This window comes from Hypomesus transpacificus, chromosome 8 (assembly GCF_021917145.1).
Source record: "Hypomesus transpacificus isolate Combined female chromosome 8, fHypTra1, whole genome shotgun sequence".
NCBI classification, from domain to species: Eukaryota; Metazoa; Chordata; class Actinopteri; order Osmeriformes; family Osmeridae; genus Hypomesus; species Hypomesus transpacificus.
Genome location: NC_061067.1, coordinates 11,460,033 through 11,474,153, shown reverse-complemented (window position 1 = coordinate 11,474,153; position 14,121 = coordinate 11,460,033). Strand labels below are relative to the sequence as shown.

At 43.0% G+C, this 14,121-nt stretch overlaps 1 protein-coding gene across 5 annotated transcripts in view; it reads left to right on the top strand.

Annotated features, from left to right (window-relative positions):
• Positions 1–14,121, top strand: part of LOC124470297 (sodium channel protein type 4 subunit alpha-like) — a 285,750-nt gene that overhangs the window by 173,969 nt on the left and 97,660 nt on the right. For all 5 annotated transcript variants that reach the window (XM_047024114.1, XM_047024115.1, XM_047024113.1 and 2 more), the window contains 2 exons: positions 2,969–3,142; positions 3,578–3,934. In XM_047024114.1, coding sequence (XP_046880070.1) covers positions 2,969–3,142; positions 3,578–3,934 — 531 coding nt within the window. The remainder of the gene's footprint in view (positions 1–2,968; positions 3,143–3,577; positions 3,935–14,121) is intronic.

Sequence of the window (14,121 nt, the reverse complement as noted above, 5' to 3'; positions counted from 1 at the left end):
ATCCTTATCCTGTTAGATCTCAGTGCAGCATTTGATACCATTGATCACGACATCCTAATCAATAGACTGGAAAAGCTTATTGGGTTCACGGATAGTGTACTGAACTGGATGAAGTCATATATCACAGGAAGGAAGTTTTATGTTTGTTTAGGAGACCATAGATCCAAGAAACATGATAACTGCTTCGGGGTTGATCAAGGAAGTTACCTAAGTCCATTACTTTATTCTCTTTATATTTTACCACTCGGCGACATAATCAGAGAACATAACATGAATTTCCATAGCTATGCGGATGACACACAACTATATAGATCCACTGAACCCAACGATGCAATGGCCATCAATTCCATTACCAGCTGCCTGTTGGCAATAAACAAATGGATGAATGATAACTTTTTTAAATTAAATGAAGACAAAACTGAAGTCCTACTATGTGGCCCCAAATCCAAAAGAGAGATGCTTACTAAGAATCTAGGAGGCTTAACCCCCTGTCTTAAACCAGAGGTGACAAGTCTCGGTGTAATCCAGGACTCAGATTTGAATTTCAACTCTCACATTAATAAAGTGACCAAAACAGCCTTCTTTCACCTGAGGAATATAGAGAAGGTACGACCATTCATAAACCAAAACAATGCAGAGAAGTTAATTCATGCTTTTATATCCAGCCGGCTTGATTACTGTAATGCACTTTTCGCTGGCCTTCCCAAGAAAACCACTGAAAGACTACAGCTCATTCAAAATTCTGCAGCTAGATTATTAACCAACACTAAAAGGAGAGAACACATTAGTCCTGTCCTTACACTGGCTCCCTGTTACCTTCAGAATTGACTTTAAGGTCCTTTTCCTCACATACAAAGCTGTACACGGACAAGGAGCAAGCTACATTGCTAACTCTCTTATAAACTACACACCAGCTAGAACACTGCGATCATTAAATGCAGGCCTATTAGAGGTCACCAGAAGCAGTCATAAGAAGATTGGTGATGCAGCCTTTGTCAATTACACCCCAAAACTATGGAACTAATTACCCATAAATATTAGGGAAGCAAACACGCTAAACATTTTTGAAAGACAGCTTAAAACCTACCTTTTTACCAAAGCATTTAACACATTTTTATCTCAGAAGGGTTTTACAACTTTTAGTAGTTATATTACAGTTTTAATAGATTTGCTTTGGATTCCCACAAAGATTGCGGCTTGTGTTTTGACTTGCACTATTGTTTATGTGTTGCATTTTGTTTATATTGTTGAGTTACATTTTAATTATATTGGGAAACCACAAAGACTATGGCTCGAGATACCGCAAAGACCGCGGCTTGTGTGTTTTGGATTCCCAAACAGTCCCAAAGACTGTGGATTGTATTTTGTTGTGTTACATTTTTCTTTTATTTGTGTTATTATTATTATATCTTGTTTGTTTAGTATTTTTTTATATTATTATTTTTGTTTTTTTATTTTTTATTTTATTGGGAAACCACAAAGACTGTGTATCAAGATACCGGAAAGACTGAGACTTCTGGTTTGTTGAGAGTGTGTTTTGTTGTGTCATATGTTTTGCTGCAAGTGGCAGCTCGGATCTAAGACGGATTCGAGAGACCGCAGATAGAGTGCGGCTTGTCTGGGTTGTTATATGTGTGGAAACTGCAAGTGCAGCTCGGATCTCAGACGGATTTGAGAGACCGCAGATAGAGTATGGCTTGTCTGGGTTGTTATATGTGTGGAAACTGCAAGTGGAGCTCGGGTCTAAGACGGATTCGAGAGACCGCAGATAGAGTGCGGCTAGTCTGGTTTGTTATATGTTTTAAATATATAACTTTTATCACTTGTATTATTGTTTTTGTTGATTTTATGTAAAGCACCTTGAGCTGAAATTCTTGTATGAAATGTGCAATATAAAAAAAGTAGGGCTGTCATGCGATTAAAATATTTAATCGCGCTTAATCGCATAATTTCCTATGATTAATCGCGATTAATCGCAACATTATTAAATCTATTTAATCTGTTAAAATGTTACCCCGATAAATGATTTTTGGTGGAAATAACAATAAAAGGGTGTACTTAACTTCAGATAGGCCTAACTGGATGATAATGTCCATGTAACAACGTCATATGGAACACAACTTAAATTGTAAGGGAGTTTTACTCACTAACAAACTTTACTGCTGTATAATAAACATCCACAAAATTTGAATATAATTTGGAATGTAAAATACATTTAAGATATGTCTCATAGCCTATTACGATATCTTGCTCCATAATATTCGAATCTCACTCAAACATACTTCATATACTTAAGCAACCACAGATTGACCTTAATATTGAACAATACAGTCTTTATCTTGTTGAACCCAGTCAGCTGCTCGCTTCTTTTGCAAGTGTTGTCTGCCATATATTACCGGAGCAAACGCTGCTGCTAGCTGTGTGCTTTGCTTGCATGTGATAGTTTAGGCTGGAAGTACTCCGGTGATAACTAAACTCAGCCTGACAATCAGTACACACAGCCTTAATTTGGTTACCGAACCGTCTCAGAACTTTTTTTCGCATTAAAATGAGATTGCGTTATTAACGCCTTAACTTTGACAGCCCTAAAATAAAGTCTTACTTTTTTACTTACATTTTCCCAATGTGTCCAAGCTTTTGACTGGTACTGTATGTCTATTATATGGTCCTGAATTTGGCAGAAATGCAGGTCTACTCAGATAACACCAGAGAGGAGCAACACAGCACTGTGTTTTGTTCAGCAGGAGGGGTGTGTTTGTGTGTGCGTGCGTGTGACATCTGTGTGTGGTGTGTGTTTTAAAGCTAGTTCCAGTGAGTGTAACCTGGTCTGAAGTGTTCTATATCCTAAAGCCAACCTTGTCTTTCTTTTCTCTGTTTGTTTACGTGTGTCTATGTGTGTGTGTATGGGGTGTTTTTGTGTGTGTGTCTGTGTATTGTGTTTGTCTGTGGGCGTGTGTGTCCACGCCAGGTTTTCTCAGGGATCTTCACAGCAGAGATGCTCCTAAAGATCATAGCTCTGGACCCCTACTACTACTTTCAGCAGGGCTGGAACATCTTCGACAGCATCATCGTCTGTCTGAGCCTCATGGAGCTGGGACTGTCTGACGTGGAGGGGCTGTCAGTCCTTCGCTCCTTCAGACTGGTACACACTTACAGACACATATAGCACACACAACACACACACACACCACACACTCACATATAACACACACTCAACCATATAGCACACACATAACACATACACACCACACAAACACACATAACACACACAAACACACACATACACACCACACATAATAACACACACACACATAACATGCACACGTACACACATAACATGCACACATGACACACACATACATAACACAAGCACATATAACGCACACACACATATGACATGCACACATGACACACACATACACAACATATGCGCACATAACACAAACACACAAGCACACATTAGGCAAATACACACACCTATCTCTACATGTCTGCTTCTGCCCATCTGTCTCTGTCTGCTGTTCTGTCAGCAAAGACTGAACACCGGAAATGAAAGTGTGTGTTTGTGTCCGTACAGCTGCGTGTGTTTAAGCTGGCGCGTTCGTGGCCGACCCTGAACACACTCATTAAGATCATCTGCAACTCCATGGGCGCTCTGGGTAACCTGACCCTGGTCCTGGCCATCATCGTCTTCATCTTTGCCGTGGTGGGCATGCAGCTGTTTGGGAAGAACTACCAGGACTGCGTGTGTAAGATATCCAGAGACTGCACCCTGCCACGCTGGCACATGAAGGACTTCTTCCACTCGTTCCTGATCGTGTTCCGGGTGCTGTGCGGGGAGTGGATCGAGACCATGTGGGACTGTATGGAGGTGGCTGGCCAGCCGCTCTGCATCCTAGTCTTCATGCTGGTCATGGTCATCGGAAACCTGGTGGTGAGGAAGCATCGTCAATACCCACAATACATCTCCTCTAATTTAGCTCTGTCACTCTCTCTCTCTTACTCCCTCTCTCCTTTCCTTCATGGCTGAGGGTTATTGTTATTGTTAACACACATGAGCAGTGTAAGTGTTTTAATTTCCAATCTGTTACAACTATTCAGGATGCAGACTTTCATCTTGGCCTCTTCAGTGTGTGTGTGTGTGTGGTGGGGTTGGCCTTCATGGAAATGGCATTTGTTGACTGCTACTGCCGAATGCATACATAGTTATGGTTTGATTGACACGTGGTTCCAAAGGTTGACACTTCTCTCACAACTATTGCTATTATTTTGTCCTCTCACAATTGATCGCAAAGCCCTTTGGGCAGCAAACATCACATTGTCAATATCCTACCACTGGCAAAACAATCTGTTGGGTAGTTTTGAAGTTACACATCCCTTCTAATATTTCGCATTCGGGCTAGCTCTAATAAACTCATAGCTGTCAGAATCTCACTACCTGGCTTACTGACATGGATTGACAGCCACTGTAAAATTAAATTTGCTGCTTGCTTGTTTAATAAAATTTGTCTTTAGCTTAAAGTTAACATTTTTCCTCCAAGAAGCTTATTGCCATTAGTTAGCCTTTGTTGGCTTGCCGGAAAGGGTGACAATGCAACTATTATTACTACTTATCCACATCTAGTACTGGTTAAGTTACTAGCCAGATGAATTATTTAGTTAGCTACACCGTTTATTCAAATTAATGTTATGGTAAAAACACTTTGCATACCATGGCAACACCCATAGATTACTTTTACTGTTTGACAAATAGTCAAACGTTAACTAAACCAAAACCATTTGCCTAAAAATGAAAAACATTAAAAGTCCCAGAGTGAAACATGATTGTTTTGCTCTGAGAGAGGGTCCTGACCCTACAATCCAAAATTTGTCTTTTTTTTTACACTTTACATTAAGGTTACATGAACTACCATGTAACTATTACTAAGCTTCAATATGGTTTAGCTGTACATTTGAGTGTACATTTATTTTGGCGCAGTGGAATCTGTAAAATACTTCCAACTGAATTCCACTTACAGTAACAGGGCCATGAGGATGTGGCGTAAGCAGGGCCTCCTCCCACCAGTCATCTGCTAGGTCAAGTTTCCCTGTCAGTCTGGATTCTGTTTATTGGAGAGGGTTCAGAGGGCAGCATTATGTCATATCATCTAGAAATCAGACCTTGCCGTATCCACAGGAGAGGCAGCATCAATTTTAGCAACGTTGATGGGGATAGTTGAGGAAATGTGGAAAGATGAAAGTGTACAAAGTTATGGGCTTGAAAATTGCGGAAATATTAGAATGAGCCAAATTAAATATAGCTATTAGGTTATTGAAACTGGCAAACTTCTCATCTCTCATAACACAAAACAAAAGCCTGTTTGAGTTTGGAGGGTAAAAATATCTGTTGACGCATAGGGGCAGACTATTGGTGAAACTGTCTCCAGATCTTCAGAGTAGAAATTGGGTTTCCTGGTTACTTTGAAAGACACAAGGACAATGGGGAACAAACAAGAGCCAAATGGGGAGATGATTGGGAAGACTGATCCTATGCTTCCCAGCCCTAAGGCTACCACTGCTTAAACTGACATGCACCAACTCGCTAAGTTCCCACTAAGTGTATTAAGAAGAAGTATAAAGCTGAAAATCTGTCTTTTGACATCCATTTGCTAATTAAAATTTTCTACTCTTGTTCAGCCTATGGTCTGCAACTCTCTGTCACCAACCGTCTCTGGAAGAGGGGATCCCTCACTGAATTACTCCTTCCAAGGTTTCTGAAATTTTTTCTCAATTAGTTTTCCTGTGAGCTTTCCCTTGTCTTCCTTGAGGGTTTAGTTTGGCTGAGGGAAAAACAGGGTCAAGTTTACCGGCATCTTCGGATAGTGTCAAAACCACAGTTACACCCACACAAACATGGAGCAATTCGGTCCCTAATTATTTAAACAAGGAAAATCCTCATCAGCTGGTTCTGAAATCATACCCCTAAACTCTTCTTGGAGGAAGGGAGAGATGTTTTCGGCCACTTGGTTTCAGTCATGAACATGGCTTGAATATTCTGTGGAGTGCGACGCATGCTTTTGTTTTCCACATTGAGTATTTGGTGTTGCTTTCTCTGAGAAGGATTCTTTCATTTCAACGGGTTTTAGAAACTGGCAATCCGCATTAGAATGTGACGAGTTCTTTATAAACATGCAAGTAGCCAGGCTCATTTAAAAGCCTCAACCATTTGGGCAGAAAATGGAGAGGGAGACAGTAGTATGTTTACACGGCCCCCAACAGATACAAAATAACCGATATAGGTGTTGTAAAATGTAATTGAGCTTACAGTACACTGCATGGAGATTGGGAAACATTTGAGAATGAGGATGATTGCATAGCTACGGGGCTGTCAAGCTGCTTTAGTACACGTTGGAAAAAGTTTAAATACCTTGCTGACATTACGTCAAGCAGGGCTCTCAAGTTTTATCAAAAGTTTTGCACAGGAACTGGGCATGGATGAGTTTTTGACCGAATTTTCCCCTCAAAAAATCTAAATATGTTATAGAGGACAATAACATAATATAAAAAGGGGACAATTTAAAAAAAACTAAATAATACAAAAAAAGAGAGAAAGTTCTTCAAGACAAACATTGTTAGCCAATAGCTTTGGCACTTTGAAAAGTCAGTTTATGTATGTAGATAAAATAGATTACATAGATGGAGAAAGATAGACAGACATAGATATTAGATATATAAAATAGATATATACACAGATTAGATTTAACTCACTCCTCAAGTATGTATACACACCACCCGGTCCCACGAGCTGAGGCGTAGCTGGTAATGCCCCCCCCTCCCTCTCGAGGTCCAGTGGTCCGTGGAGGAAACACATTTTTTCCTTGCCCTCTGGTCCTTGACAGAGTTTCAGAGCAAATTAGATGGAGCTTCGCAAGCAAATCCTATATTACAAAAAATACAAGTTGAGATGGCTACCACAGGGTTCGACAGGACCATCGAACAAATTAGTAACAAACTGTAAAAACAAACAAAATATTACCTGGACGGTCAGGGTATTTTTCCATCACATTTCGCAATCAGCAAGGCATATATTTGAACCCTGCGCTACCAATTGACGCTTGGTTATTCAGGAATAAACTACAAGTGTTTTTGTTCCCCAATTCCCATCACAAAATCGGCAAAGGGGAGACAGATGAAATGTGAGGGAGGTGAAAGGAGGGGCCACCATTAAACATTTTTCAAAGTAAGAACTGCAGCCTGAAGGTTGGCTTAGTGCGCTACACGTTTGCACCATAGACTTATATACAGTAGACACAGTAAGCCTGCTCTTTCAAGATGGCGTCCCCATTCATTTCAATGAAAAGTGCTCAATCAGGCAAGCAAGAGCGCGAAACGGACCGCACCATCTTTCCAGTTCCAACTCGTCCGGTCTTGCGCAGAACAGTGGCTCGCCTTGTTCCTAGCTCCGAGACTCGTGCACACTTGCAACTGGCTGTACACGTCATACTTTCTGACATCTGGTTTCGAATGTGTGAGCTAAGGCATTGCAGTTAAGTCAGATAACTTGTAGAATGGGGTTAAAGTCCAGGTTAAATATACATTTAGTCATTTATCAGACGCTCTTATCCAGAGCGACTTACAGTATGTACAGAGACATTCCCCCGAGGAAAGTAGGGTGAAGTGCCTTACCCAAGGACACAACGTCATTTTGCATTTTCCCTAACCCCTCAGCCACCTGACTCCGATAGCCGATAGCCTACTATCGTTGAAGAAAGGGTTTTGGTCCGCCTCTTCACTAACGGAAGTTTAGTTGAGTTATGGTTGTATTATCAATCTGCAGATTGGAAAAATAATTAACTAGCCCAATACATAAAATAAAAAATGTCAATGCATTCGTTTGTGCAAGTTCTAATGCGAAAACAATGAAATTCACGACCAGGGCCGGCCCAAGGCATAAGCGAACCAGGCGGCTGCTTACGGCCCCCCGTCGCCACCAGAGGACCCCCAAGAGCACATTAAATTACAGTTTTTCCTCGATTGAACGCCACACCAAAAATGAACACTGTGTAATAAACTCCGCCCCAGAAATACAGTAGGAGCAGCATGTCCTGAAATACCTAGTAGCAGCATGTCATTTTAATAAACATTCTGTTGTGTTGCACTTGGGGTCCACTGCTCGATATGCGTTTCAAATATCTAAACATAGCTCACTGATTCTTGAGATAAGGGACAAAAGTACTTTTGAAAAGTGACAAACAAAAAATCTATACTACATTTATTTGAATTGGATATCTTCATAATCACGGGTCTCACCCATCATAGAAAATCACTCTTTGAAAATCCTCACAAATCTTAACCTTTTTCAAAATGGTGTCAAAAAATCTTAAATATACATCTACGCAAGTGGATCAAAACCAAATCTTCACTGTTACATTCTCCCCCTCTTAATTCCAATTGCTCATAAAAAATAAAATAAATCATCCACACCCCTGCAAAGAACAATCCCCAATAACATTCAAAGCTTGTAACAAGAAAAACAGTCCAAGTACCAACAGTTTGCCTAACACGTCCCATTAAACCACCTCGTCAGGCCATCACATTACATACAATACATTCATAAATTGAAATAGGTAGCCTCCTGCATACCTCTGTCAACCAAAAGGCTGTTCATTTAAGAACGCACGAGAGTCGCGCTATACACAAACTCCACAATGAAGACCTATAAAGTGCCATTTACACTTCACACATCCAATCCACCAATATGCACAAAGAGCGCACCATATCAAAACCACAAAAATAATAGGCCACAGTATCAAAAAACAAACAAAAACAAAACACAGGACAGGAAGCAGGAAGAGTCTACCCTAACCAATAGTTCTGACACTAAGAACTGAACTGGCCCATTTCCTGAGCCTTTGTGCTTTTGAATTGGTCTGGGCAGACATGTTGTAAATGAGCCTATTAACAGGCCTGATGATACGACCTACCCTGGACCTACGTGTAGAAGTAGTCAGGTGGCTGAGCGGTGAGGGAGTTGTTCTAGTAATCAGAAGGTTACCGGATCAATTCCCCGCTGTGCCAAATTACGTTGTGTCCTTGGGCAAGGCACTTCACCCTTACTTGCCTCGGGGGGAATGTCCCTGTACTTAACTATTGTACTTTTTACTTAATTTAAGACCCGTATATGTTTGCACCTTCCTGCCACAGTAAATTTCGTGTTTGTGTAACATAGGCTACATGGCAAATAAACCGAATTCTGATTCTGATGGAGATGCAAGAAACAAAACAAACCAAATTAGCTTCGGTTAAACAGGGGTGGGAGGAAATTGCCACAATTGCTACAAATCAAGTTCACATACCTGGAGATTTCTCATGAATATATTTTTATAATCATGCATATGCAACACACCATAAATCAAAACAATGTACTTCGCAGAGAAAAGACCTTGGCCTCACCAGCAGTGCGCACGGACCAAGCTTGCGCCCTTAAAATAGCATCAGAATAACGCGCCATTGACTTTAGACCACGGTTTTTTTTCCTGGTCAGTGGCGTAATAGTTTTTCTGAAACTGCAAAATAGCACCAGGGAACGTTTGCACCGGAACACGCCTCCTTTTTCGCTGAACCGCCCACAGAAGCGCAAAGTCATTTCGATGTGCGTCTGTGGAGGGAAAAGTCGGCTTTGCTTCGAGAGCAAACTAGGAGTGACACTTGCGTCGTTGACTAAGTCAATTGCGCTGGGTGCAAGATCATGCCCTTTGGGTAACAGTCCATTACAGTGTAAATTACATTCTCCCATTTGTCTGCCAACTTCTTACGGCCTCTCTCGCCCTTGTTAGCAAGCAGCACTCTGTCGCCGCACACAATCTGGCCACCCTTCACTCGCCGGTTGTAGCCTCGAGCTTGGTGTCTCTGCTCTCTGCTTGTATTCTTCTCAACGAGCAGCATCGCCTCACGAAGATCCATCTGGAGTGAGTCAACAAACTTTGGGTAAGGGGCATCACCGTCTTCCTTCAGCACAGACTTGAACATCACATCTACAGGAAGCCGTGGGATGCGGCCAAACATGAGGTAGAATGGGGCAAAGCCGGTTGTTTCGTGAATGGTGTTGTTGTACATAAAGGTCAAAGTGTGCAACATCTGGGGCCAAGACTGTTTCTCTCTGGGCAGGAGCACCCTGATCATGTTACCGAGGGTACGGTTAAACCGCTGGACAAGACCATTGCCCATAGGCTGGTAGGCAGTTGTAGGGGCGCAGTTGTCTTTACGCTCTCTAGAGGAGCACAACAGTCAGGCTCTGGTGTTTTGCTCATCACACATCTGGTGCAGCACTTCACGTGGTGGGCCACATCACGCTCCATGCTTGCCCAGTAAAACCTCTGTTTGACCAGGTGCATTGTTCGAAGCTGACCTTGGTGACCAGCATCCTCATGGCAGCCTCACAAGACATCTGACCATAGAGACTGAGGCGCAACGTACTGAAATCTCTTCTTCCCAGTATCCAGATCTTTAGACACCCTGAATAAGATTTCTCCTCTCAAAGACAACTTCTCCCACTGCTTTAACCTGTTCTGGAGACTGTTAAATGTGCCTAAAAACGCCTAAACAGCATGCCCAAAGTAAATTGAAAGCTGTTCTTGAACCATTTGGAGTACATGCATGTAAATGGACTCTTTTGAAAGCTGACACTCTGAAGTTATGTTCCTTGTTGTCAGGACCCCAGGACCTGTCAGTCCTACTGGTGTTGAGTAATAGAAGCTTGAACACAAGGAAAGTGAAAGTTTCTATTTCCGCCTAGATTTTGTTTTGAAAACTGAGGCCTGAAGAGGCCTAGAGGTGGTAGGTATTAGCTGGAAGACAGAATTGGACCACAGGTTGAAGCCTTACCCAATTCAGATCAAAAGTCAAACATAATACCACAATATATTCATATTTGACACATGTTTTTATAAGAGTACATCCAGGCGTTTTATAAAAGGGCCTTTTGGAGACTCCAGAATGACCCTTCTAACCAAGGTCCGCGGGGGGCGGGCTGGACGCACAGACCTAGTTGGCTTTAGAGGACTGTCACCGGGGCATGGAAGCTCCTATTGGCTAAACCAAGGTGTCTATCAACAGGTCAGAGTGTAGCGGCCATTTTAAGACTATCCCCGTGTTTCTACTTGACCCAGATCTCATGCTATGAGCTAAAGTGCGTTGAGAGACAGAATTCTTTTTTTTTACGAAGTAACAATGAAGCAACAAGATCGTGGCTATGTGTGGATATAATTCTTTGTTTGGACAACTACTCGACATGGTTTGATACTTTGGACCCTTGGGAATGTAAGCAGATGAGGTTTTGATGAGTTGTGTGCATACCTGAACATTCCTAAGTAATCGAAGGTAAGTACAACTTTTTTCTCTGGCATTGTTGAATGAACGGTCACCGGACAAAGACATTGACGGTACTTTCTGTTGCAAGTTGAGCTTGAATTGGTTTATTTCAATGGAAGCACAAGAATCGTAGCTTTCCAACGATGTATAACATGTGTACTAGTCGAAAAAAATTATTTATGATTTTTAATGCGTAATAACCGGGGGAGGAGGGGGCAGTGTTTCGGGCCCGCACGCAAAACAGGTTAAAAGTTTCAGTGTGCTCCAGTTCTCCTGCGCCAACTCTCGCCTGGAAGGCCGTTGTTTCCGCCCAATGAAAAAATGACACGGGCAAGGTCAGCATCATCAAGCTGTCTGTCCTGGAGCTCACAGGCCAAAAAGAAGGCAAAGTACTCTGGCCTATGTCAGCTAGACTCTGGAGATGACAGGCCAGGGGAACAGCTCTCACTCTAGTGGCCGAATCCCATTCAGTGTGTCGACTGATAACTGCAGCAACTTCATGTGCTGATATACTGGCAGACAGCTGATCTTCTGGCCCCTTGGACCAACTTGAGTGGCATGTTGAGTGGCCTGATAAGCAGTGGACTGGCGGAATAGGTCCTGCAATTCTGGGCCAGGCAGATGTTCTGAGGCGGAGACTCTGAGGGCAGAGTAAGGCTCATGAATAAGGCGGTGACTCACTTTACTGACAACAAAAGGGGTCCGACTCAGGGCATCAGCAACTACGTTTTTGATCCATGAACGCACTTCACATCAAACTCATAGGCTGCAAGCTTGGCCATCCAACGTTGCTCGCATGCGTCCAACTTGGGCTTTGTCAAAATATGCGTAAGTGGATTATTATCTATTCATGCCGTGAATCTGTGGCCCTTCAACCAGTGACTACATTTTTCACAAACCGCCCATTGCACAGCAAAACATTCAAGGCGGTGGGCTGGATAGTTGCTCTGAGCCGTATTCAAAGTCTTGCTCGCAAAGGCTATGGGGCGGGCCCGATCTTCCCCTGGCACAACTTGAGACAAAACAGCACCTAAGCCATTAATCAAGGCATCAGTGGATAGAATAAAAGTCTTCGAAAAATCAGGGTGTGCCAGTGTGACATTTCCGAGCAGGGCACGCTTAAGTTTCTGCAAGGCCTGTTCACAGTCGGGTGTCCAGTCAGCAGGTGTCAGTTGTCTTGACACAGGGACTTTTTTCCTCTTGCCCCCTCTGGTCGCCCTGAATTGTTTGCTCCCATCAACAAGGTTAAAAATGGCTAAGCTAAGGTGGAGCAATTCTCAATGAAGCGCTGATACCACATAACTAGCCCTAAAAATCCAGTACACGTTGAGAGCTGCTCCAGTACACGTTGCTTTCTTTGAGCTTATGGGTAAAAAATGTTATCACATTTGTGCCAACAATCAAATCATCAATCTGTCCGGGCACTACTAGTGTGGGCACAATGACGGCACATCCAAACAGGTTAAGGCGGAGGTCACATACTCTCTTTGGATAGACAAGTTTTCCTCCACAACCCACCAAAACAATGTGTTAGGCTCCACATCGCTGACCAATGAGCCGGCATCAGTTAATTTTCTCTCAATGTCTTCACTAATAGACCCAGTATCAAGCATGGCTTTCAAGTAACCGATTCATTAATAACAACGGGGGTATAAAACAAACTATCACTTGCGAGTAGACGTGATGTATTCTGCATGATAACTGTGGCGGTGCCAGGCAAAGACTGCCTAACAGATTCAAACATTACCTTCAAGTCAACAGTATGTGCGAGGGATGCATTTGAAATGCCTACACTGCCCCTCTACGAATGCAGGCTATCTAGTTTAACTGGGGGGGCGGTGATGGCACATTGGCGGGGAGCGGCTGGGGGGCAGAGGGACAGGACTGTTTCAGGTGACCAGGCTGGTGACAGGCAAGGCACAGACGGTGGGTTCGGCAGTGTTCGAGGGTGGAGTGTGTGCCCTCACTACACAAGCGGCATCTGTCACGACTCCTCCTAGTGTGGTGCGGAGCACTGGATGAGTTAGAAGCACGCAGGGCATTGACACTTTCAATAACTTTGCTGAGCATGTCAGCCATCCCGTCTACACTGGTCTGTGAAATGGGTACAGACTCATCAAGACGGTGGGGCTGTTCTATTTTTTGTTTAAAGGACTGCACAATCTGGACTATATTCACTGTGACTCTCCTCACTGCCAAGCATGAACGCCGCATTCTGCCTGGGCAAGGAACTGACCTCAGTGCGCTTGTTCCCCAGTTCACACTGATGCTCATCAATCCTTTCCTGGACCTCCTTAGCCGTCCACTGTTCGACAAGTTTACTCTTGAACACCATGGCAAAGGGCTGATCAGGGCAGTGGCGCACAAACATCATTGCTACCTCCTTGGTCATATCCTCCATTCTCTTCCCCTGGCGCCTCAAGCACTCGTCAGCGACATCCGCGGCTTTGTTTAAGTGGACCCAGTAATCAAACGCACTCTCCTTGTGTTTAGATAATGTGCTGTAAAAATCTGCAAGTGGAATGCACAACTATAAAATGTCACTGAAGTTCCGTTTGAGAATGGCATAGATAACTTCAGGGTGTTGCTTTGAATCAGGAGAGGGGTCGCTTCTAAATGCTATCTTGACCACATCCTTAGCTCTGCCCATCAATTTACTTAGTATTTCATCCGCTCTGTCTGCATTAGCAACTTTTTTTTATTCAGGAAAGTGTCCATGAGATCTACCCATTCACTCACTGTGTACTTGTCTGTGCCATCACCACGGAACAT